At 41.4% G+C, this 27,543-nt stretch overlaps 1 protein-coding gene across 3 annotated transcripts in view; it reads left to right on the forward strand.

Annotated features, from left to right (window-relative positions):
• The window catches only part of NMU (neuromedin U), a 41,591-nt gene extending 14,982 nt beyond the window's left edge, over positions 1 to 26,609 (forward strand). The window contains exons 2-10 of one of the 3 annotated variants that reach the window (XM_075266085.1): positions 8,441 to 8,499; positions 9,720 to 9,764; positions 9,853 to 9,912; positions 12,210 to 12,239; positions 12,336 to 12,386; positions 15,389 to 15,463; positions 17,405 to 17,458; positions 19,374 to 19,412; positions 26,197 to 26,609. In XM_075266085.1, coding sequence (XP_075122186.1) covers positions 8,441 to 8,499; positions 9,720 to 9,764; positions 9,853 to 9,912; positions 12,210 to 12,239; positions 12,336 to 12,386; positions 15,389 to 15,463; positions 17,405 to 17,458; positions 19,374 to 19,409 — 410 coding nt within the window. In that variant the 3' untranslated portion in view covers positions 19,410 to 19,412; positions 26,197 to 26,609. The remainder of the gene's footprint in view (positions 1 to 8,440; positions 8,500 to 9,719; positions 9,765 to 9,852; positions 9,913 to 12,209; positions 12,240 to 12,335; positions 12,387 to 15,388; positions 15,464 to 17,404; positions 17,459 to 19,373; positions 19,413 to 26,196) is intronic. The other 2 variants (XM_075266103.1, XM_075266095.1) reach the window with 2 other exon arrangements.
• The last annotated feature ends 934 nt before the right edge of the window (positions 26,610 to 27,543 follow it).

Here is a 27,543-nt window from a genome sequence, read left to right on the forward strand (position 1 = left end):
TAACAAGATGCATAACTTTACATATATCCACATTGAACCTCATTTGCTATGCCCAAAATCTGAGTCTGTCCAAGTCTGCTTGTAACCTACATACATCCTCCATAGACTTCACTGTACTACATAGTCTGGTGTCATCTGCAAAAATAGTACCAGTGGTATTAATCAAATCCTCTATATCATTAATAAATAAGTTAAATAACAGCAATCCCAGCGGTAAAACACTACTTATAACAGAGGATCCAGCACTGAACCCTGGGGTACACCACTTATAACAGAGGCCCAGCAGTGACCCCTGGGGTACACCACTTATAACAGAGGATCCAGCACTGGACCCTGGGGTACACCACTTATAACAGAGGATCCAGCACTGAACCCTGGGGTACACCACTTATAACAGAGGATCCAGCACTGAACCCTGGGGTACACCACTTATAACAGAGGATCCAGCACTGGACTCTGGGGTACACCACTTATAACAGAGGATCCAGCACTGAACCCTGGGGTACACCACTTACATCAGAGCACATAGCACTGAACCCTGGGGTACACCAATTATAACAGAGCACATAGCACTGAACCCTGGGGTACACCAATTATAACAGAGGATATAGCACTGAACCCTGGGGTACACCACTTATATCAGAGGACAAAGCACTGAACCCTGGGGTACACCAATTATAACAGAGGCCCAGCACTGAACCCTGGGGTACACCAATTATAAGAGAGGACCCAGCACTGACCCCTGGGGTACACCACTTGTAACAGAGACTAGTCTGAGCTGCAGTCATTAACCTCAACTCTCTGGATATGATCCTTTAGCCATTTTTCAATCCAATTACAAACTATAATTTTCTAATTAATGGACCTGATTTTACCCATTAAACATCTATGAGGGACAATGTGAAACACCTCAGCAAAGTCCAGGAACACGATATTCACAACCTCCCCTCTGTCCAGACTTCTACACACCTAAATCGGTTTCCCCACAATGGATGTTAAGTTCACTGGTCTGTAATAACCTGGGGTAGACCTAGATCCCTTTCTGAAAATAAGCAGCAAATCTGTGCCAGTCCCTTGATACTGTATCAGTCGCTAGAGAATCCCCCAAAATTATGGAACTTAGTTCTTTAAGTAACCGTGGGTGTAATTCACCTGGACCCGGAGTTTTGCTCATGTTTACCTTGTTTAGCTTGGCTTGGCCAATGTCTAGTTTAGTATATTGGTTGATGTATTACCAGCATTGGTGAGAGAATATATTGTATATTGTTGGGAGTCATATTGAATGACACATTTTCATAACTTTAAATGTCACCAATTGTCCAAAGATAAGAAAGAGCATATTATTTGATGTGCAGATGTGACAATTAGATCTAAGACACAAGTAATAAAAAAACGACATTACTAAGGTAACACAAAGCAATAACTGGGTTCTCATCAACATATTCAATAAAAAAAAATCTATTGTTTATTTCCAGGCAATATGAGGAATATTCTAATGCAAGTCTGAGGACAATAAGTTGTTTGTCACTTGGAGTAATAGTCCTGTACAGAGTGAGGTCTGAATCATTAGCAGCAAATTGTCTTATGTTTATAAATAATTCACTATAGTCTGATTTTTCTGCAAACACATCAATTTTTATAGAGAAGCATATACTAGATGTCTGTGCAAAGGGGAGTCTATATCATGTAGGAACTGGCTGAACATCAATGAGCATCATGTTTAAGGACAAGTGTAGACAATAAGTTAAAGTATATCACAATTTCAGCAAATAACAAGTCTTTGTATTGTAAAAAGTTATACCACTGTCCAGTATACTTTCTCTATCAGTTCCTTATAGTTTTTAAAGGGGTCTACCACCTCCCCCAAGCTGAGGTGTAACTTGAATCTCCTGGAACCCAATGTAAAATCACTAATGGTCCCCCACTTACCATGTTCTATCTAAAATACTGGTGCCTTCTTCTGTTTTAGAGAGGTCTTTGGACTCTCCCAGGCTCCAGGTCCTGGAACAAGTTGGGACCTTGGTACCCACTGTAACTATGCCCCGACCCACAATTAATCTGCCTCCAGAGCATTATAGATCACATCACACTGATACCTTTCTTATATAGGTTCATTTAGAAAATTATGAGAGAAACAACGTTGATGCCATATGCAAGTGATGTAGTTGGTAAACTTGGGGCACCACTCCTGGAGCTTCTACCCTTTCTCTCTCACACCTGCTCTGCCAGCACAGTGGAATTTGATCCTGCATGTATCCAATTTAGTGAAATCAAAACCGATTGCCCTGGTGGGCGGGCAAGATAGGGGATAGGTCTGGGCTACAACAGCATGGGAAAGATATGTTGGTTGCCAAGGTCATTTGATCTATAATACTGCTTTGGTTGCAGGTTAATATTCTTGGGGTAGGGGAAGGCTTGCAGGACTCCCATTAAAATCTCTGATTGCTATCATTCAATAGTAGCCTTCAGTCCTGAACATGTGACAAACACATGGCCACATGTACACAAGACACATCTCTGATAACTGTAGTGTAACACAGTGAAGACCTCTGTGTCCATCAGGCGACTGGGGCTGAAGGCTGTTATTGAATGACTGCACTCAGAGCCTGATATTGAATCATGGACATGTGACCGCTGGCTGTGGCATAGACTTCAGTGATGTCTCGCCACAGCAGTCACATAAATGTGTTACAGACCTTTCACCACCTCCACCAACTCCAACTCATTGTATTCGTAACTAAGTTCCATATCACTGATTTCAACACAGTTGGAATTTTCAATCCCAAGCAATCATTACTTTCAGCACAATTATGCATGCTACTGTCAAGTGGGTGGTCCTGAGATGCAGCAAGCAGCTCAGGACCACCTATGTGAAAGAAGACTGTATAATTGTGCTGAAATGATTGCTCGTGAATGGTGAGAGCTAGAGAAAAAAATCCAGTGGTGCCAGAATCAGGGGAATGGAGATTATTTAAAGATGCAATGAGTTGGAGTTGGTGGAATTGGTGAAAGGTTCTACAGAAACCAACAGGGAACCTGAGTGGAGGCAGGATGGGAGCTGGAGGGGTCCAGAGTAGTATGAATTAATTTATTGAAGAGATTTCCAGGTCCAATGAATGCATGGTGTGTAGACATTCCCTTCAAATGAATCATATGAGAAGTGTAATTTCTAACATATATATGATGACTGCAGTTATTTACTGCTACATTATAGCTTAGTATAACTGTAACAAGTAAGTAAGAATGTCGGAGATAAATTGCTTTATTCTCTGGATTGCTAAGAGAATTTTCTCAGTGAAGCAGAACCGCTGTATCTCACATTATCTTATATTCTCTGGATATTTGCATTTATTTTTTTTTTAACACAAGTGGAATTGCTTTATTTTCATCCGTCAAGTCAAAGCATAAGAAGGTTTATTGTAGCAGCTAATAAGCAATGCTATAAAAATTCTGAACTTTGTAATATTTCCTAGATATAAAGTCATTGCCTTACATACTGCTAAATATACCAAGTTATACGTGGAAGTTACAATCTGGTGTGCTATATTAAATCTATATATTTTATTGTTGACAGTATATAGCTGTGTATCATAAATATTCTTCCCTTGTTTCCTCCACAAAAGATCTCAACACATCTGCGAGCAGGGAAGAAAGATTTATAATGTACAGACTGCATAGGGACATACCCCTTTGATAAGGAGAATGGGAATACTCAATTGTCAATTTATTCCTAAGTATTCAAGAGGAATAACAGAAGACCAGTACAATGCAGACATATAAGAAGTGATCCTTCAGTATTCTTAGTTAAAGCATATCTTCAGTTATAAACAACTTTGCATAAATGAATAGTACAGGTGAATATAAGAAACTTTGTAATATATCTTATTAAAGAAATGTTTCCTTTTCCACGTTTCATGCCGAGTTACTGTCTACATTTAGTCTATGAAAAGTGGAGGAGGGAGAAAGAGGTTACCGGAAAAAACAGTAAATTATTTGCTGCTCCTATACTCTGCTACTCTTTAAGTCGGGGATTCCTTTTAACACTGCTATGTTTGTAGATAACAGGCTACCAGTGCACAGAATAAGGCAATAAATCAGTAAACTACAGTAGCCGGCAGCTGCCGCCTACACATCCTTTCTCCCATTATAAACACCGAAGTGTTTTTCATAATCATTTTACATTACATTCTAGGCTGGTAACAATTACAAAGGGCATCCTCTGTTAATAGAGAAAAGTTTCACCATTGTCATAGATAAAGATTCTTTACTGTAAGAGCAGTACGATTTTGATACTCTCTGCCACACAATGTTGTGTTGGTTAAAATACTATGAAAGTTCAAGAGGGACCTGGATGCTTTATTTGCATGTAACAATATCACAAGTTACAGCTATTAGATTTTTGGAATGGGAAGTTGATAGTTGATCAAGAAATTCATTCTGACTGACACATTTGAAAGGTTCCCCCCCCCTAATTTTAGGCAGTTAGGAGCCACCTTAAGAGAGTTTAAGGCCTTCCTCTGGATCAACATGTTAGGGTTAAAGGGGTTCTACAGGGAGTCTTTTTATTTGCTTTCTACAGGGGTTTTAGATGCTGTACCTAAGGGTTTCTGGGCTTGCTACAATCTGCTAACTACCTTATCACAGATAACTACAAGTGAAAAAAGAGGAGGGAGGAGGTGGAACAAATCTGGACCTGGGTGCCAAACCCATGACCTGAAATTGGAACCAACCCTGAACCCTTAGCTGCATCATCTTAAAGAAAATTGAAAATCACTTTAATAGTTAGACATGAAAGACCTGTGCCTTTATTCAATCTTATCAACTGTTACTATGAATACTATTACATTTTAAAGGAGCTGAAAATCTGAGGATTTGGGGAATTATACCAATCTTTTCACACGTTGTGTTTTTCCTGTTTATATACGGTTTTATTAATGGAATCTCATTAAAATTTTATTATAAGGTTAAAAACAAAAAGACAACTGCAGATTTTGCCCTTTTAACTCCTGTCCAACTCCAGACAGTGTTTCCAATACAGTCTTGTGGCTGTCATACTGCAACTTCTTAAAATAATGTATCACAAATGATACTGTGTTTCTATTGCATAGCAAAGAGGCAGTATCTCATAGTGTGAACTGGTGGTAACGTTGTTAAAGAGGACCTTTCATGGTCCGGGGCACAGGCAGTTCTATATACTGCTGGAAAGTCGATAGTGCGCTGAATTCAGCGCACTGTCGGCTTTCCCGATCTGTGCCCCGGGTAAAGAGCTTTCAGTCCCGGGTACCGTAGCTCTTTACAGTCAGAAGGGCATTCCTGACAGTCAGTCAGGTACATCCTTCTTCACAGCAGCGCCTATCGCGCTGTACAGTGTGAGCGGGGAGGAACACCCTTCTGACAGTATATAGAACTGCCTGTGCCCCAGACCGTGAAAGGTCCTCTTTAAATATGAACAACACATATAGATGTACATACAATTTTTGATACCAATGATGAAGCATACATTGAAAGATATGACACATATTGTTTGGAGGAAGTTGAACCAACTTTTTGTCATAGAGAGACAAGGGTTCTAGCGGGAACACATTTCTATTAGCATTGTTCCATGGGAAATCATATAGCTGTGTGGTCCCTTTAATCTTAATCTGAGCAGACTTTTCCTATAGCGGTATACCCACACATTTTCTTCATCTATCTCCAGATTCTTCTCCTAAATTCATTGGCAATCTGGTCTGATAAAGGTTCTTTGTGGACCAAAAACATTAAAGGGGTTGTCCCACAACAAGGATCCTATCTATACTGCTAGTTTATGTGGATATAAGACTTTTCCTAAATACATTGCTTTAGCGAAACTGCTTTGTTTGGCTGCTATCTTAATTTATTCACTTCATTGTTGACACTGGCCCTTGGGATTATCTGCTCATTTGTCAAGTGACTAGCTGCCTGCTCTCAGGGGGGAGGGAGGTGCTGACAAAAAACGGAGCTCCTCATATAGGGGAGGGGGAGGTGAGAGCTCCGGGATTACTGTGCTGTGTATCTTCAGCTTTTCCACTTATCAGCCGGTTTAATTGAATTTGGCTGATAAGGGCTGAGATAAGGAGTCCGTTACCTCTGTATGTAATACAAGCTGACTCAAATCCAGCTCTGCTACATCAGTTTCCACATCAGCTTCATACTGTGGATCATAGCAGATAGCAGAGCAAGTGAAACCCGGCCCACCAATGTGCGAGAAATCCAGGAAGTGAAGAGAGTACAGAGCCTTCAGGCTGCAGAACAAGAGTTATGGGAATACCCCTTTAACATTTTATTGGATTACATTTCTTTGATGTACAATTAGATAACACTGATTTGAGAAAATAAAGTATTCACCTAAAGCTACATTATCAAATGCTTGAATTAAATATTGATCCGGATCCTGGGTGAAATCCTTTCATTGCCGTACCTATTTTCTGGAGTACCGTGATTAATCTAACAACTTTAATCTTGATTGGACATGTCCAGATATGTGTGTCACTAGCTTTTCAAAACAAAATGATGTGATATTGTGTCACTTAATATTTGTGATATTCTGTCACTGTCCTATATATGGTCACTCACTGGTTGTTTTGTGAATTGCAGCTTGTCAAGAATTTTGTTAGCATGTTGAAATAGTGTATTTTTTTAATTTGAAAATGAAATTTGAGCTAAGCTAAGGATGAAATTTCGGGAGATCATAACAATAATAATAATAATACATTTTATTTATATAGCGCCAACATATTCCGCAGCGCTGTACAATTTGTAGGGTTCAAATACAGACAGAAAGATTCATTACAAAGAAAGTAATTTCACACAATGGGACTGAGGGCCCTGCTCGCAAGAGCTTACAATCTATGAGGTAGAGGGGGTGACACAAGAGGTAGCAGGGGCGGCATTGCTTATGCAGAGGTCAGACACTTTCGTAATAGAGGTTACTGTCATTACACAAACATAAAACTTTATGAGCCGTCACTAGTCGTGTCCTTTAACATGTGGATGGAGCTTGGACCTATAAAGTTAGCCTGAGATGACATCATATCATGTGGGGAAATGTGGGAGTGGGGACAGAGGAGGGTTAAGGGTTTACGTTAGAAACTGTGATAGGCTTGTCTGAAAAGATGTGTCTCTAGTTTGCGTTTGAAACTGTAGAAATTGGGCGTTAATCTGATTGTCCCGGGGTAGAGAATTTCAGAGAAGTGGTGCAGCTCGGGAGAAGTCTTGTATACGAGCGTGGGAGGTTCTGATAATAGAGGATGTAAGTGTTAGGTCATTAAGTGAACGGAGAACACGGGTTGGGCGGTAGACAGAGGTGAGGGAGGAAATGTATGGAGGTGCGACATTATGGAGAGCCTTGTGGATGAAGGTGATAACTTTATATTTTATTCTATAATGAATAGGCATCCAGTATAGCGACTGTCACAGACCAGTAGCATCGCTGTAGCGTCTAGACCAGGGGTCCTCAAACTGCGGGCCACATGTGGCCCGCCAAGCACTTCTGTCTGGCCCCGCCGACAACACCGGCAGGCGTGCATTTATAATGAAGCTCCTGGGGAGCTTGGGCCAGGCCATGGAGCGCACTTCACTTTACCTATTGGAGGGCACCGCTCCCGATGTCTGTGCGACCTGCTCTGTCTCCGGCCCACTGTTTAAAAAGTTTCAGGACCCCTGGTCTAGACTGATAGATGAGCCTGGCCACTGCATTCAGAATAGATTGTAGAGGGGAGAGTTTAGTGAGGGGAAGACCGATTAATAAGGAGTCACAGTAGTCAAGGCGAGAATGAATCAGAGAGACAATAAGTGTCTTCAGTGTATCTCTGGTAAGGAAAGGGCGTATTATGGAGATGTTTTTGAGGTGGAGGTGACATGAACGTGCGAGTGATTCAACATGAGGGGTGAAGGAAAGGTCTGCGTCAAATATGACCCTGAGGCAGCGGGCATGACCAAGGCCTGAGACTACGATGGATATATCAGGGACAGATCTATTAGATGGTGGAAACAGTAGTAGTTCAGTCTTGGAGAGATTTAGTTTCAGATAGAGTGAGGACATGATATTAGAGACAGCAGAGAGACAGTCGCTGGTGTTCTGTATGAGTACAGGGGTGATGTCACGGGAAGATATGTATAATTGGGTGTCATCAGCATAAAGATGGTACCTGAAGCCAAATCTGGTGATGGTTTGTCCAATGGGGGCTTTGTAGAGAGAAAAGAGCAGAGGGCCTAGGACCGAGCCCTGAGGAACCCCAACAGCAAGGGAAAGAGGGGAAGAAACAGAGCCCGCAAATGATACACTGAATGTCTTACATAAGCTGAAAATAGCCATTAAACAATCTCTATCAGCTCATGCATAGTTGTATATTAGTTGAATTGTATAGCTGAACCGCACCATCTGAAATATTTCATGCTATTTATTGTACTTGTCTTATAGGTGCCCCATTTTCATCCCCTGTGCTTAGAGCTGAAGAAGAACTGCAGTTGTGGAGTGGGGTAAGTATATGTCTAGTTTAATGCTTGATGCTAAAACATATTTCTAGTTCTTTGTATATCTAGCTATTTGTAGGAAAATTTCATAGGATGCACTAGTACAGCACTTTGTAAAAAAAAAAAAAAAATCTCATTACCATGGTAAGAGCACATCGGCACCCGGTCTCCACTTTAGTCAATTCGGCGGGTTTCCATCTTCTGCCCTGAGAAACTGGACAGGGGACGGGAACCCGGCGGTCAGTTTTCAAACCCATTCACTTGAATAGGTTTGCAAAGTGACCGCCCATGTGCAGAACCGTTTTTTTTTTTTAACCGGACCAAAGTCCTGCATGTTCGACTTTGTGTCCGGCTAAAGAAAAAAACGGTTTCACCACGGAGACCACAAAACGCTCACAGGCGGACACTTTGCAAACCCATTCAAGTGGATGGGTTTGAAAACTGACTGCCTGGTTTACGTCTCCTGTCCAGTTTCTTGGCAGAAGACGGAAATCATCCAGATTGGCTAAAGCTGAGACCGGGCACAGATGTGAGAAAAGCTCTTGTGAACATTATGTAGGAGATCTAGGGACAAATCCAGGTTATGATAAGATAAAAAGATCCCTGAAATATAAAAAGAGAACCCTGAACACAATAAGGAAAGCTGATTGCTGTGAATGACAAATATCCCATCTGCAATAACACAAGCAGCTAGTCAGAAGAAAATAAAGGTAAAGCGACTTTTCACATTCATTGTAAGCTGTGAGAAGCTGCATACTTTGAGAATTGTGCATAAACATAAAGAGGATGTGAACAGAGATCTGTCATTCCCCTCTCCACTTACTGTGTTCCTGGGGTCTTGAGCTTGCAGGTTTCTAAGGATGGAACTTCCCTAGTAATAGGAAGTGAACAGCAAATTAGCAAGAAGGGAGACACTTAGTGGAAGGAACTTTATAGAAAAATTTCAGGCAGAAAACAGCAACAATTTTAATTAAAGTGCATCGCATTTTGGTCCAGAATAACATGCTCTATTAAATAAGACTAAGGTGACTATCATTATTTTGAAAGCATCACTCCTGAGTAATACATAAGGCAGGCCATCTGGAATTAGACAGGTCTATTTTACTATATAGGGTTAACATATTTAGCTGTTAAATAATATGTATATTTTCCTACCTGTGCTGACAGCAGGTTACATTTCTATTATTTGGTTTATATGTATTTTTGTGATTTTCTTGTGTCTACAGATAGATGATGCATGTTCTGCAGTGCTGTCAGATTCTCAGCCTGCGGTGAGTGCTTATTCATTATCGTCTTCATTTACTATTGTACAATAATAGAACTGTGAGGTGATGGGAATTCCTGTATTTTATGGTGTAGGTATCCAGTGCTCTAGAAGAACTCTGCTTTATGGTAATGGGAATTCTGCAGAAAACTCAGGTAAGAAAAACAATTATATAAGACTTAATTATTAATAGAGGCTAGTTCAGACTATATTCCTTTTGGAATGAATGAATGAATTGAAATGAAATGAAATGTGGGGGTTATCAGTTTGTAGTGCACTCCTATGAGATTGTGTGAAATGATAACACCCAGTTGTTAATGTATTCATAGATTAATATGAAGAATAAAAAAGAACAACACAATGCATCGTTATAACACTATACACAAAACACAGTTTTCTGCTCACCTGTTTCCTCTAAAAAAGGAGTAAATAGTTCAAAAAGTTGTATGTACTCCACAATACCCATAAATTCTCACAAAAAAGATTACTTACCTTTGAAAGTCTATTGCTGGACACCTGCCCGGTGTGGAAACGCGTATGCTGTTGTTCATGTCCTTGGAGAACAAATTTATCTTAACCCTCCCCATACTTTATTTTTATTTTATTTTTTACGTTTATTACGGATCTTGCTGCCATAAGCAGGTTTTCCATTTATCTTTTCCATTTTGCATCAGCACCCTCTGTGGGGGAAGAGCTGCAATTGGCCTGGTGGGTTCCTGACTAGAGTCTATTATTTCCACCAGATGGGTGCCAGGTCATCATTTTTATATTTCCATCAGCATTACAAAATCTATATAAGGCTGAGGCCCAACGTTGCAGAAACACAGCTTTTTTGTTGTGTTTTTCAGCCAAATCCAGGAGTGGATTGAGCAGAAGGTAGAAGTATAAGAACTTCCTATATATTTCCCATTCCTTCTGTAGCCATTCTTGGCTTTGGCTCAAAAAAACGCAGCAAAATCTGCAACAAAAAATCTGCATTTCTGCAACGTGGGGCCTCAGCCTAAATTTGGTATTGCTGTAACCATACTGACCTGCAGCATAAAAGTAACATCATTTTTATTGCACGTTAGAATGCTATACAAGCAGATCCCAAAGTAGAAGAATTGTGGTTTTTCTTCTATTACTCTCCCCAATTTTTTTTTTACCATACTGATTTACACTACAAGTAAAATTGAATTGTGCCTTTAGAAAATACATGTCTAACAACAAGCTCTCATGTAGCTATGTCCATGTCAAAGAAGAAGGAACTGAAATTTATACTGTTTGGTTTAACCCATATGTTAAAAGGGTGTATGGCAAGTAAGACATTTTTATTTATAAGTAAACTTTTAATTATTTTTTTATAAACCCACCGTGCAGGTGAAAGGAACACACTTTGTAATATAATTTATTAAAGGAAAGTGTCTGTTTCTTTACTTATTTGCTTCTGATCAAATCTGTACAAAAGATGTCTATGGAGAGGGGAGGAAGAGGAGAGCAGAGAGACATGTGCACTATAGAGAGACAGTTCTCTTTCAGAATACAGCTGGGTTACCAGGGATTACACTTCATCTTTCTCCTGACAGAAATGACTGATGTAATGTTGTAGACAGACTTATAGACCTACAGTATAGATGCAGGCACTTTTCTTTAGTGGAGTACATTGCAAACTTTGTTCCTTTAACCTGCACTATAGCTTTATGAAAAAAAAAATAAAAGTTTACTTATACTTTAAATAAAATATTAAAAACTTAGATATTAAATAAAGATATTGTTAGGGAAGTGCAGACAGCAGTTCCCCAGTGCGTAGATGACAATTCCCCAGGAGCTGCTGGAGAACCCTGGAGGAAGGGGCACAAGAGACCGTGAGCCCTAAACTGAAGCCCCCCCACTGTCCCTTCCTCTTGCCAGGCCCAATCCTATGTAATAGGCGGCAACTAGAAGACGATCCCTTCCTATATATGTGACACACAAAACACAGACAAGACAAACAACAACAAAGGGAGGTCAGCTAGCCAGGGTTTGGTAACAGTCGATCAATGCAGTGCCAAATCGAAGTCCAAAAGAATAGTCAATAGGAAAAGCCAAGGTCAGGATAAAGAATACAAGTAACAAAACAGCAAGAGAAAAGCCAGTAAGCACGAGGCAATAGTAAGCAACAATGTGAATGCGAACCAAGAATAAATAGGGAGGAAGAACCCGCCCTGAACCTGAGAGGAAGGCAGGATGTCAATCACAAAACAAAACTTAACTCTTAGAGGAGCAGAAGGAAATGAAGGGAAAGGAGATGGGTGTGGTGAAAAATCAATTAACAAGGTGAAGGAATAGGACAGTGTTTAGACAATGCAACCAAAAACTCTAAACAAGTTATCAAACTGTGCACGCCTTCTGCGTCGCAGCATGCGAGCAGAGGGTGACGCCGAGACCAGAACAGGCAGAGATGTTACAGATATTGTTTCTTTCTATTTTACAGGGTTTAGAGGAAAAAGATGACTCTAAAAGGGTAAGTTCTGCTAGACTGCAGTACAATTGTGAACATGTCCTTACCTGATGAACTTTTTGTGAAGTAAAATAGCGTCTTAATTTCTTTTCTGCACAGTTCTTATTTCATTATTCTAAGAGTCATGACTCAGGAAACTCAGACATCACGGTAAGTTGCGGTTTTGGGGAGAAAACATCCAAACTTTAGCTCCCATCCTGTGCTGTGTTAGATGATAGACGTTCTCCAGTTTCCTCTAGACATCTGGGAAGGTGTGTAATGGAGACCTATGCTGGTAATATTACTAGCCTCCAAGATTACAGTATTACTGGAAGGAAGGCATAATAGCTGACCTGGAGCCATACCACACGAGATAAGGAAACAACGCAATAATCAATAACACCAGATAAGAAACGGTATTGTCATTTACATAGTGAACGATAACAAGAAAATCTTCATATGCAAAAAGTCAAAGAAATCCCCGCTTTAGTTTCTTTTTAAAAAATTCTAACATGGCCGATACAACGAATGTTGGTTTATTTGTTATTATATTTCACCCAACAAATATTCATCACACTTGAAATCACACATTTTTATTCATTTACATCTAATGAGTTTACACTCTTTGAATTCATTAAAAACTAACTTGGGGTAGTTTATTATGATATTTATACCAGTTTTCAGATTTAGAAAAATGTAAAAAAAAAATAAAAACAAAGTTGGATCATTTTACCCTTTTGCGCTGTCTACACCAGTGGTCCCCAACCTTTTTTGCACCAGGGAGCGGCTTCAAGCAAGACCATTTTTCCATGGCTCGGCAAGGCGGAGTGGGGTTGGAGCAGTGGTGGGGCTTTGATCATATGAGGGCGAAGTTATAGGCGGGCTCCACTGTGTGGATGGGAAAGCTCTCCGCCGGGATACTCTGCGGGGCAGGAGGGCGTGACCTGAGCATCTGAGCGGACATGGCGAATCGCTAAACACTGAGGCGGAATACCTTGCACTAGGCCACGTTGCTATGGGGACATGTAAACTATCGGGTAACATGGCATCCTTAGGACATTGTGCTACCCGATAGTTTACATGTTATCATAGATATGTGGCGTAGCGTGCAGTATCCAGCTAAGACTGAGGCCAGCCAGCCATCCCACCCAATGGCCCAGCCCTGGTCTGTGGATCGCTGGTTGGGGACACCTGGTCTAGACTATTTTTAACAAAAGTAGATTGGAATGGGGGTGAAGCTTATCTGGAGGGGCATCGCTTCCTGCAGCCCAGCAAGTTTACTATGAATTGTCCTAGCTGGCATACATTATAGCTCAAATGTATGCCGGGACTTGAAAGTTTAGTATTTGGCACCGCCATATCATAAACAGTAACATGCTATAAGACAAATCCTGGGTCATGTGGCCATCTTCTGCATGTGTAGCTGACATAAGAATTCTGCAAACTGGAACCCATGTAATAACTGAAACCTAGAATCTGATTAAACTGTCCATACTATCTATAAATAAGAATGGATGGAAGTTTAGTTTATTGGATCTATATCATCCTCATCTTTACTTGCACAAAGTGATCTAAGAGGACGTATAAGCATTCATGGTAAACCATTAATGTGGCAGCTTCACCAACAGGTAGCTAGTAGGGGCAACTTCAGATAACAGGACCCCCATGTAGAATACATGTCTTGTAATACTCCAATAAAGATGTGCCTAAGGTGTCAACAAGCATCAAACACCAAGAATTCGACACAAAACTAGTGATGGCTTTGCTGGAAGGAAGCGAACTACGGAAACTAAGCAAACTACGATAGAACATAGCAGTTGTCCGGAGATGTGTTAGGGTGCATTCACATGGAGGAAAATGACGCTGAATTTGGTGTGGAATCCGCGTCAGATTCAGCACTGAAAAAAAGCCTCCCATTGACTTCAATGGCTTCCTTTGTATGGAAGGAACCCATTGAAGTCAATGGGAGGCTTTTTTTTCCTTGTGGATTTTCAGCAACAGAAAAATTCAGTGTGAATAGACCCTTAGTGTACTACAAGAGGGAGAAGGCCTGGAGTTTCATTCCTGTAACACATTTATTTCCTGACACGTCTCATTTTGTACAGTAAGTTGTACCCGCTATCTGTATAACACCGAGCTGCTTGCAGATATCTGAAGACATCCTTGTTAGTATTTCTTTTCCTGGGTACTTTCTCAGTGCAAACAATGCTAAATATTAATACCGCCAGGAACCAAGACAAGTCGAATTTGTAGACAGATCATCCTGGGAAAAAGAAATATTTATATAGAGAATAATGAAATGATCTTCTCCATAAACATGAATATTGGATTTGTTGAACCGACGTTCTCCAGTTACTATAAGGCTGTCTGGATGTAAATGATTTAAGACGTTTGTTTTGCAGATATTTTTATTGTGTTTTGAGCATTGTCTAATAAGAGAGTAATTTGTGAGTCTCTTCATAAAATGGTCTTCTGAACTTTGGTCTTTGATAGATTTCTACATGAAAGATGAGCACTTATTAGAAGACATTTGGAGATATGCATATGCATTATTTTGCTAAGCGCTGAATTGCTTTACTTAGAGCAATGTGATAACAACATAATAAATAATATAAGATAGGATTATTATATAGTTGTATTTAGAGGCCAGTTTATTGGGATGTACCAAGTATTCAAGTTACCACCTATGTACAGGACAAGTGTCTGCGAGGTGGAGTCCAACTACTGATACCCCACCAATCATAGGGATAGATGTCCTGTGTCAAACAATAAAAGGGCTTATAACTTTGGAAATGCTGAACGGATATGGATAAGTAAAACACCAAAATGCTCAGGGTGCACCTATCACATAATGTATACCATTGGGCTTTTCAGACCTGGCGTCTTGTACTCTTTAAGAAGGCACAAGTTTGGTGAGACCTGCAGTTTTTGAATGGTTGACTTCGAAAGCAGTAACATGTCTGGTTATTGGCTGTTTGGGCAAAATACTCTTTTGTTTGCAAAGGGCCCAAAAGTAGATGGAATATGTTCTTGTCTGGTCTCTGGGTTGTCTTGTGTAAGAGGACATGTTCAGTGTTTTCTATGACATGGTCTGTCCATGTCATAGTGCTGAAGACATCCTGTGCATCCAGGAGTCCATTGTTGCTCATTTGTCTGTCTTCATGTCCTCTCAGTCGTCTGTCCTGCATCCTTTGCTGCAACTCGTTCCTCAGCTTCATGACAGAAGGATGAAGAGATTCAAACCTGAAGTATGTAACGTTATTTTTTTGCTTGTTCATTGTTTGCCATGAGTTATTGTTTTGTTTCACGTTTACAACTTGAACATATTGTATTTTCTGTAATGTCTGCATATTCTCATATATTCACAGATGACGAAATATACTAAGGCTGTCCATTTATAGATTAAATGATTTTTTACATAGTCATAAAGGTGATATATAATTTATATAGCTGTTACCTGAAAGTTCTTTTATACAACAGCTAATCCTCCTGACTGCCCATATATGCATGACCTTCCCAGCTGGGCATGCATGTATTTCCAATACCTCTGGTTGTGGCTTATCTGGCCACCATCTATCACTGGGGAGAGTTGGGAATCGCTAATACATATTGGATGGTAGGCCACTACTGTTAAAAGTGGTGGGTTCAGCTAAACAGGGGCGCAACTTGAGGGGGTGCAGTTGCACCAGAGCCCAGGAGCCTTAGGTGGCTCATAAGTAATGGCATCAGTATTCAGATTGCAGCTTCCATCTGGCCCATAAGTCAAGGAGACCCACAGATTACCCAACCACACTAAGGTGGATTAAACTCCTTAATGCCCATAACCATCACTATCAAGGTAGGGGTCCCCGGACAAAAGATTGCATCAGGGCCCACAAGACATTAGTTACACCACTGCAGCTAACACTAAACTCATGTGGATTAACAGCTTAACTAAGGCCAGGATCTTAAAGGGGTAGTTCTGTTGAAACCATTTATCACTGGATTGATTTGGTTGTAAATGTTAGGCTCCTACCGATCCAGGGATAGACATACCATTGGTGCACCTACAGGTAGCCCAGTAGATCCAGGAGTCCTAACAATTACTGACGTATTATTAGAGACACATAAGGGCATGCTGTATGTTGGGATGTTGGAAAACTAAGGGCCCATTACTGTTCCTTTACTGGGGCACTGAACTGTATGTGTCCACCCATTGACCAGTCACTGGTGCATTGGATCCCAGTCCATACTCCCTCACTCATACACAGTAGGGTAGTGTTTGCATATAGTGGCAGGCTATCTCCAAAGACTGGTATACAAAGGGGCATGGGTTGACTTCCAGCTTTACTGGATGGACTTATGGGAAGAATATGCAAATATGTTTCCTAAGATGTAAATAGGGAGGAGTGACAATATCCCCATAATCTGGATGGACTTAGTTATATATAATAGTATAGTATAGTATTTCCTAATAACTCTAGTATCCCTCTTAGGTACTTTAGCTATTTGTTAAGAAACCTTAGGTTGGGTTCACACAACATGGAAGCAGCATGCAGGTTTCCTTTATTTTATTTTTATTTGATTTTATCAGATTAGAATTGAGAACAAAAATGGATGTGAGATATTTAACAAAATGTTTTACTTGCTCCCCTGTTAATCCCTATCCCAAAAAAGTGAGCAGCAACGAGGTTATACTGCAATGTAACCATGGTGTGGGAACCTGAGTTTTCTGTCTTAAATTCTAATGCCGTTGAAGTGTATTACCATAGATAAGACCTTTTACTTCACAAAAAGTTCTTGTATGTATGTAATTGTTGACTGTAGATAGTAATTTATGATGATTTCTACACTATAAACCAGAGATAAAGCTGAATATTTCATATTCTGTGTATGATGATTTTATCTCATCGCCATATTCACGGTTTTGTGCTGCATATGTGCATTGTGTCTTCGTGCATTTATGTGATGCTTTTGTACATTGTCCAATAACTCATGTGATGAGTTGGGATATGGGATGTCTTCCCAGGTAGTAAAGTAGTCGTGATACCAATAACTTACGATTGTATATTATTAATGCCTATTAAACTTCTATACCATCCAATCAGACAGATCATGTACAAGGTACTAAATCTTGTCAACCCTGATGCTTTGAAAGTGAATCCAAATACGTAGATTTAATGTATTCCAATTTTTCTTTTTAATTCCAGGAGGAGGTCCAGGGGCCCGGAGGAGTTTTAAGCAGGGGGTACTTTCTCTTCAGGGTATGTAATTCATTTAATTATATTAATGGGGGGGGGGGGAAATAGACAAATATTCATAGACTGAGATATCAATGCAGGTTCATTGATGGTTCCTGAAGAATTCATCATGTATTCCATTACTCCATAGCAAGGATTATTTTGTACAGGAAAACTTTATATTTTTATAGAAGAAAGTGATAATTTGGCATTTCACACTCAAGATACAAGTCACTAAAGGGAGTTGTTAGGTCTAAAGAACCTCCCAAACCAATAGTACTGCTGTGTAGGGGCTTTTAACAGAAGGAAAAACCCTTCTGTTAATTAGAAAACCTTTAACAGGAGCAGAAACATGCATTTGTGGCCACAAACCAATCAAGCAATACAGGAATAACCATCTGGATATACAAATCAGCCTCATGTTCCTCAGGGGCAGGGACTGATTAGCCACATCTGCCTACAGATAGCCATAAGTGCATTGAATGTCATCTAAAATAGCTGGCCAATGCTGCCCCTTTAGCAGTGAATTACAGTTTAAACTTGAGTCTTTGTTACAGCTTTCAGTAGGCAAATCTGGCCCCGACCTCGATGCACTTGGAGGCTGATATGTATATCCATAAAAAGATGATTATTTTTGCATTGCTTCATCAGTTTGGTGGCTGTTATTGGCCCCTACACAGAGCTATTGTTGGTTTGGAAGACATTTTGGACCTGACAGACTCCCAGATATAGTGGCCATTATATTACATTCATATGACAATTTATCCTGAAAAGCGTTCCCCTAGTTCTGGGAGTACTGCACTTACTGCTTTTGTAATATGGGTGATGTCATAGTAGTGTGAAGATCAACTCCCACTGGAAGGTTTGGCTCAGGCAGGAGATGGTAGGAATCTGAGTGGTAAAAGCTCAGCCATCCAGGGAGCTGAAGGCCCGCCCCCAGTGCACCAACTGCCTAATTTGCATAACACTTCTAAGTTGTTTTTCTCCAAATCTACATAAGTGACATACATAACAAAGGTATATTATTTATCACTGTAATGTGCTCAGTAATACAATATTGACAGTTAAGTATGCTTGGTAGAGGTGGTAGACTCCCTTTAAAGAGAGTTTGTCAGTGGTAAATTCAGCATAAACCTTATCTCAGTAACTTGTAGAAGTGATTCTACGGTTTCCAAATATATCTCTCTTATTCATCTTTGGGGCCCTATTTTCACTGTAAATCACCATTTTCAGATATATGTAAATGAGGGGAAAGTGCTTTGGGAGAGTGCCATAGCTTGCATATGAATATAATGTAGATCTGCATATGAATAAAATGTCTATTTACATTAAGATAGGGCTGCAAAGTTGAATAACAGAGGCATATTTGGAATCTGTAGAACCACCTGCACAAGGTATTGGGATTAGATTAATAACACATTTACTGCTGACAGACTCCCTTTAAATATTCATTACACTCTCATTTTATAGCATAGCAAAAGAAAAAAAAAAATCTGTATCCTCTGTACTGTAATGCTCCTCTAATGCTAGATTCACACCCACTCCATAGGAGACTCTGTTCCAGATTCTGCTTAAAATTAAGGAGGACTTTTCTCTCCCCCCGGGTTTCTGTATAAAAATGGTGGAAACCAGGCGGAGCCCATTACACTGTATGGGGCACGGGTTGCTTTTAAAGCAAATAGGCTCTCTGTCTTTCGGGTCACCAAAGGACCCGACCTAAACAGTAGTGTGAACCAAGCGTTAGTTATTTAGGAGCTACATGTATGATAAACTATGAAAACCTCAGCTGTTTCCTTCATCGCATGATATGGCTGATGACTTGAGGATCTAAAAATAAAATTTCTCATTAGAAAGAAGATATCATGTATGTTACCTGCTAATTATCAAGGTTTTTACGTAACCGCTAGCGCTTATTATCCAATTTATCTTTCCTTTCTAGCCACGTAATGGAAGGAGATCAGCAGGTTTCCGCTAAGAGGTATTTATATCTAATATATATATATATATATATATATATATATATATATATATATATATACACACACATATATATATATATATACACATATGTATATCTATACATATGAATGATATTGCATGACTAACTTCATATAAAACTCTGGTAACATAAAATCATCAGCTTCTAAAAGTGAATAAAATACAAATACTTTCTCGGTTATCTGAGTATAGTACACATCATATATATAATGCACTTAAGATTCTATTAAAGGATTGATCGAAGAGCAGTATATTTAGAAATAAGTTGATATCAGGTTATCATTCCCATCGTGAAAGAGGTGTGATCGTGTCCGTTGGACTGTGCAAGACCGTGTAGTGACCCTTCCATTAGTTACACCTAGTGGTTTAGTGTTACCCACCTGAGTAATATTCATGGCCTAGCCTTCAAATAAGCCATGGATATTAGATCTATTGGACTGCCACAGATCAGCTGTTCTAGGACAGTGAGGCGCCCATGCTGGAGACCGCTCTGCTCACTCGCCATTCACAGTGTAGCGTCATCTATAGGTACTGTATTTGCCCTATTGAAATCTATGAGAAAGTGCTGCAGTAACTAAAGCTGCCGCTATGGTTTGTATGGCGAGTGAGTACAATACCAGGAGCCATGGTGCTCCGACCGTCTTCAGGATAAGGATAGGACATTAATAATACAAAGGTAGATAATCCCTTTAATTTATTCATGCATTTCTAGGAGGAATAACAGAGGAATGGCACAATTCAGGCATCTAAAAAAAATCAGATTTTTGTGGAGAATATAATTATTTAGTAAAATAGATATGTCAGGAGAACTGTCAAGCACTCTTTAGAGGAGAATTCCCAGATCTACATTAGCATTTCTTTAATGGATTTGAATAACGTGAAACTATATTTAAGTATCTTATCTCTAGGCAGATTTATCAGGGAGGTTAATGAGGGAGATTTCTGTACCTGCGCCTGCAGGATGACTGAACCGCTGGCACACACTGGGCCTTATATGATCCTCACGTCTTCTTTTATTTTCTTACCAGTGCAACAAAAGAAGGCTGATCCTTGTCTTTAGCTATAAGGCTTACGGGTAAGTTCACACGGAGTAAAATGGAGTGTATTTTGGAGCGTTTTACGGAAGCGTGTTTTTCTACACGCGTAAACGCTCCAAAAAAACGCTCCGTAAACGCCACGTGTAAAAAAAAACGCTCCAAAATACGTGCGTAAATTTTTTTACACGTGGCGTTTACGGAGCGTTTTTTTGGAGCGTTTACGCGTGTAGAAAAACACGCTTCCGTAAAACGCTCCAAAGACCGCTCCGTAAACACTCCATAAACGCCACGTGTAAAAAAAAACGCTCCAAAATACGCACGTAAATTTTTTACACGTGTAAAATTACACTCCAAAATACACTCCATTTTACTCCGCGTGAACTTACCCTTAGTGTTCCTTAAGGCTATGGCCTCGCGTTGCGGAAGAGTATTTTTTTTTTCTTTGCATTTTTTTGAGCTAAAATCAGGAGTGGATTGAACAACAGGTAGAAGTCTAAGAGCTTCCTATATATTTTTTCACTTCTTTTGTAGCCATTCTTAGTTTTAGCGCAAAATCTGCAACAAAAAGCTGCTTTTCCACAATGTGGGGCCTCAGCCTAAATACTGGGTGGGACAGGAAGTGTTATCATATAGACATAGACAGAATCCAGCAAGAAAAACCAAAAAAACACTAAATTGTATGATTGAAATGGTGATATCCCACACTTGTAGGTATTTTTCTATGCAATAAATAATGTTTTGTGCCATACATAAGAATGTACTTTGGATCAGGCATGTCAAACATGCGGCCAGCGGGCCGCATTCGGCCCTTTACAGGCATATCTGCGGCCCGCACAAAAGTCTCAAACTTCGTCTCTGAAGTTTAGAGACAAAGTTTGAAACTTTTGTGCGGGCCGCAGAGGTGCAAAACTCATGCTGCTGTGTAGACGTGATGTGATCTACGACTGTTAGCGCGCGCGAGAGAGTGCGGCGGGGGAGCGACGACTCGGAGTCGTCGGACAAGGTAAGGCAGTTCTATATACTGCCGGAAAGCTGACAGTGCGCTGAGTTCAGCGCAGTGTCGGCTTTCCCGATGTGGGCCCAGTGCCGGGATGTGGGTCCCGGTACCGTAGCTCTTCTATGGTCAGAAGGGCATTTCTGACACTCAGTCAGAGATGTCCTTCTTCACAGCACAGCCAATCGCGCTGTACTGTGAGAGCCGGGAGGAACGCCCCCTCCATCCCTGATAATGGACGAGTACTGCGAGCAGATGGAGGGGGCGTTCCTCCCGGCTCTCACAGCACAGCGCGATTGGCTGTGCTGTGAAGAAGGTCCTCTTTAATGTGTGTGCACATAGAGGTGGAACGTGAAACAGAGGGCAGATGAAGGAGGGAACAGCATGACACTGGGGCAGAAATGGAGAGGACGACATGACACTGGGGGCAGAGATGGAGGGGCGGACATGAATCTGGGGCAGAGATGGAGGGGACATGAATATGGGGCAGAGATGGGGGGACATGAATCTGGGGGCAGAGATGGAAGGGACATGAGTCTGGGGGCAGAGATGGAGGGGACATGAATATGGGGGCAGAGATGGAGGAGGGACATGAATCTGGGGGCAGAGATGGAAGGGACATGAGTCTGGGGGCAGAGATGGAGGGGACATGAATATGGGGGCAGAGATGGGGGGGACATGAATCTGGGGGCAGAGATGGACATGAATCTGGGGGCAGAGGTGTGGGGACATGAATCTGGGGGCAGAGATGGAGGAGAGGACATGAATCTGGGGGCAGAGATGGGGGGACATGAATCTGGGGGCAGAGATGGAGGGGACATGAATCTGGTGGGCAGAGATGGAGGGGACATGAATCTGGGGGGCAGAGATGGAGGGGACATGAATCTGGTGGGCAGAGATGGAGGGGACATGAATCTGGGGGGCAGAGATGGAGGGGACATGAATCTGGGGGCAGAGATGGAGGGGACATGAATCTGGGGGGCAGAGATGGAGGGGACATGAATCTGGGGGCAGAGATGGGGGGACATGAATCTGGGGGCAGAGATGGAGGGGACATGAATCTGGGTGGCAGAGATGGAGGGGACATGAAACTGGGGGCAGAGATGGAGGGGGGACATGAAACTGGGGGCAGATGAAGGGTGTATATGTAAACAGATAATTTTCTTTTATGAAACTAACAAAATCTTCTCAGAGAACAAGGCTGACTGATCACCACTTATCTAAAAAAGATTGAAAAAAATTATAGCAAATAAATGTTTCGTTTTTAATTGCTGTATTTTTGTTAAATATATGTTGCTGTTACATATTACTACTTCATATCTTGTTTTCATGACTGCTGTTAAAATACGTGTGTGACATTAGCTGCTGTGTGCGGCCCTCGCTATAACCTCTTGTTACTCATGTGGCCCTCGGGGTACCCTGAGTTTGACATGCCTGCTTTGGATGACATTGGTCCTATACCCTCACTCCTAGTTTATTTGTCATGTATACTATTGTGTTAAAAATTAATGATGAAAAATGGCGAAACTGCTGGGTCTTGACTTTGCAGCCTGTCAGGACAGGATGTAGGGGATCATTACACTTAATACATCGGACCATTTAACAGTCTTATTTAGATTAGTGTACAACAGGGCAGGAATCCAGACTGTCTGTCTATACCATTGCCAGATAGTGGTGTTCTGCTTGACTATGTCTTCAGAGTAGGCTCCCTCCATGCAGAACCCAGTTCTATATACTGCCGGAAAGCTGACAGTGCGCTGAGTTCAGCGCAGTGTCGGCTTTCCCGATGTGGGCCCAGTGCCGGGATGTGGGTCCCGGTACCGTAGCTCTTCTATGGTCAGAAGGGCATTTCTGACACTCAGTCAGAGATGTCCTTCTTCACAGCACAGCCAATCGCGCTGTACTGTGAGAGCCGGGAGGAACGCCCCCTCCATCCCTGATAATGGACGAGTACTGCGAGCAGATGGAGGGGGCGTTCCTCCCGGCTCTCACAGCACAGCGCGATTGGCTGTGCTGTGAAGAAGGTCCTCTTTAATGTGTGTGCACATAGAGGTGGAACGTGAAACAGAGGGCAGATGAAGGAGGGAACAGCATGACACTGGGGCAGAAATGGAGAGGACGACATGACACTGGGGGCAGAGATGGAGGGGCGGACATGAATCTGGGGCAGAGATGGAGGGGACATGAATATGGGGCAGAGATGGGGGGACATGAATCTGGGGGCAGAGATGGAAGGGACATGAGTCTGGGGGCAGAGATGGAGGGGACATGAATATGGGGGCAGAGATGGAGGAGGGACATGAATCTGGGGGCAGAGATGGAAGGGACATGAGTCTGGGGGCAGAGATGGAGGGGACATGAATATGGGGGCAGAGATGGGGGGGACATGAATCTGGGGGCAGAGATGGACATGAATCTGGGGGCAGAGGTGTGGGGACATGAATCTGGGGGCAGAGATGGAGGAGAGGACATGAATCTGGGGGCAGAGATGGGGGGACATGAATCTGGGGGCAGAGATGGAGGGGACATGAATCTGGGGGCAGAGATGGGGGGACATGAATCTGGGGGCAGAGATGGAGGGGACATGAATCTGGGTGGCAGAGATGGAGGGGACATGAAACTGGGGGCAGAGATGGAGGGGGGACATGAAACTGGGGGCAGATGAAGGGTGTATATGTAAACAGATAATTTTCTTTTATGAAACTAACAAAATCTTCTCAGAGAACAAGGCTGACTGATCACCACTTATCTAAAAAAGATTGAAAAAAATTATAGCAAATAAATGTTTCGTTTTTAATTGCTGTATTTTTGTTAAATATATGTTGCTGTTACATATTACTACTTCATATCTTGTTTTCATGACTGCTGTTAAAATACGTGTGTGACATTAGCTGCTGTGTGCGGCCCTCGCTATAACCTCTTGTTACTCATGTGGCCCTCGGGGTACCCTGAGTTTGACATGCCTGCTTTGGATGACATTGGTCCTATACCCTCACTCCTAGTTTATTTGTCATGTATACTATTGTGTTAAAAATTAATGATGAAAAATGGCGAAACTGCTGGGTCTTGACTTTGCAGCCTGTCAGGACAGGATGTAGGGGATCATTACACTTAATACATCGGACCATTTAACAGTCTTATTTAGATTAGTGTACAACAGGGCAGGAATCCAGACTGTCTGTCTATACCATTGCCAGATAGTGGTGTTCTGCTTGACTATGTCTTCAGAGTAGGCTCCCTCCATGCAGAACCCTAAATCTATGTTTCAGCTGTATTATTTCCTTTTAATGAATCAGCCAATACAACATTTACAACAAATGAGAAGCCTTATTAAGTATTATTACATATTAACAGACTGCAAAAACATACCAAGCAGCATAGAGTAGTACAGATATAAATGTAGTGTAGACCGCAGGGCCGGACAAGGATTATAAAGCAGCCCTGGCATACAAACACCACATACTATATCCATAGTATGTCACAGTAAAATAGTCATATTTTCTTTACTCAGTCACACACCAGACATTCCCTTTGTGTGTAACTAAAGTGTTTTTTGGTTCAGATGAAGATAAACTTTATAATATACCTTTTTTTTTGTAGCGCCTGTTTCCTCACTTATTTGCCTCCTCCTGTCACTAATATCTATATATTAGACAATATAATAGATGTGTAAAGAGAGACCAGGGCAGGAAGAGCATAGATATATATTCACTATAGGGAGACAGTTCTCTTTCACAACACACTTGGACTATCAGGAATTAATATCCAGCTCATTGCTGACAAAATTTACTACAATAATTGTAACAAAAATGATGACAGATTGCAAGCTTTCAAGGCTACTCAGGTCTCTTCATCAGGCATGGTATGACACAATTTCTGAAGGGATGCATATTTCTACACAAGAGGACACAGGAATAAAGTGTTCAGTGAAGAGTCTCAATTTTTATATTTCATATCCACAGGCTAATACGGTACAAAGATATATTTTTCCTTATACAATAATGCTGTAGACGCTCATCTATCTTTCCATCTTCTCCTTATCCCCCTTCTCCTCTCCTCTCTTGATTCATGAAAAAAATACAAGTTTACTTGTCCTCTAAATATATACCTTCCCAGACCCGCTATATATCACACACCAACAAGGCATTCCTTTCCAGTAGTGCCAAACAAATACCATAATGCAAACATCTCCCTAAGGCCAGGCCACATACATATGATCATAACATGTAATCTACCATAGCACTGGATCAGAATAAACAGATCTCATCTATTTTCTACAACTAAAATCCATATCACAAAGTGACCTGCACTGCGGATTCTAAACTCACAACATGTCAATCATTTGCACAGGTTTCACCCAAGGCTTTCATTCTTTGCAATGAGCAATGCAAAGGTTGCAAGTGGTGGGAGACCTACAGCAATGTCAACAGGAGAGAACCTGGTCCTTTGTACAGGTCTGAAAATTTTGCACAGCACTGCATATCTAAATAGTTGCCCACTTTATATTTTAAAAAAATATCGGCATTAAACATCTACCATCCTCTGACGCGGTGACATTGAACCTGTCACAAGAGAGTCTAAGAAGATGAGATACAAAGTTCTGTCAATTACCAAACTCAGTTCCCTCAATCCCCGTGGATGAATTCCATCTAGCCCAGGAATTTTTATTAACATTTCATTTTCTCAGAGGCAGCTGTACTTCATGTCATTCTTATGTTCTTATTCTCTTCCAGGCAGTTGATGATGACGGCCTACCGACACAGACTTGGACACCCCATATTGTAAACACCTGTAACAATCTTTCACAATAGAATGTAAAGGATATTATCATAAATTATTTTTGGCCAATATTGCCAAATTTTCCTTAATTTCTTAATTATATTAAAAGCATCTTAAAACATTGTTTTTCAGTGTTCTATTGTGTATTACTATGGTGTATAATGAGAATGACTGATGACCGCTGCAGTTGAAGACCTCTGCATGCAGAACACTGCCATTCTGAAAGTATTGATAGATGCGTCTATTACGTCTTGTAAATAAATGCATTTCTCTGACTCCTGTTTCAAAAACACATTTTTTATCTGTTAGGTTCTTCTATTTGTTTAACCTGCTGTTATATTATATGTGTCAGTATCAACCAGATGAATGCAGCTCATGTACTTTATTTTTGCATTACTGTAGTGAAAATCTAAGCTAAATAAAGTTACATTTTGTTTTAAAAAATCAAAGGAATTTGCTCTCTAGTAAGGTAACATGTATTAAATAATTGGAAATTGGCTGCTGCGGACAGTTGGGGTAAACGGGTATGTCATCCCTGTAGCCAATATGGGCATGCCATCCCTACAGCCAATATGGGCATGTCATCCCTGCAGCCAATATGGCATGTCATCCCTGCAGCCAATATGGGCATGTCATCCCTGTAGCCAATATGGGCATGCCATCCCTACAGCAAATATGGGCATGTCATCCCTGCAGCCAATATGGGCATGCCATCCCTGCAGCCAATATGGGTACGTCAGCCCTGCAGCCAATATGGGTACGTCAGCCCTGCAGCCAATATGGGCATGTCATCTCTGCAGCCAATACGGGCATGTCATCTCTGCAGCCAATATGGGCATGTCATCCCTGCAGCCAATACGGGCATGTCATCCCTGCAGCCAATATGGGCATGCCATTCCTACAGCCAATATGGGCATGCCATTCCTACAGCCAATATGGGCATGTCATCCCTGTAGCCAATATGGGCATGCCATCCCTGCAGCCAATATGGGCATGCCATCCCTGCAGCCAATATGGGCATGCCATCCCTACAGCTAATACGGGCATGTCATCCCTGCAGCCAATATGGGCATGTCATCCCTGCAGCCAATATGGGCATGCCATCCCTGCAGCCAATATGGGCATGCCATCCCTACAGCTAATAAGGGCATGCCATCCCTGCAGCCAATATGGGCATGTCATCCCTACAGCCAATATGGGCATGCCATCCCTGCAGCCAATATGGGCATGTCATCCCTACAGCCAATAGGGGCATGTCATCCCTGCAGCCAATATGGGCATGTCATCCCTACAGCCAATAT

Source organism: Leptodactylus fuscus, chromosome 1, assembly GCF_031893055.1.
Source record: "Leptodactylus fuscus isolate aLepFus1 chromosome 1, aLepFus1.hap2, whole genome shotgun sequence".
NCBI lineage: Eukaryota > Metazoa > Chordata > Amphibia > Anura > Leptodactylidae > Leptodactylus > Leptodactylus fuscus.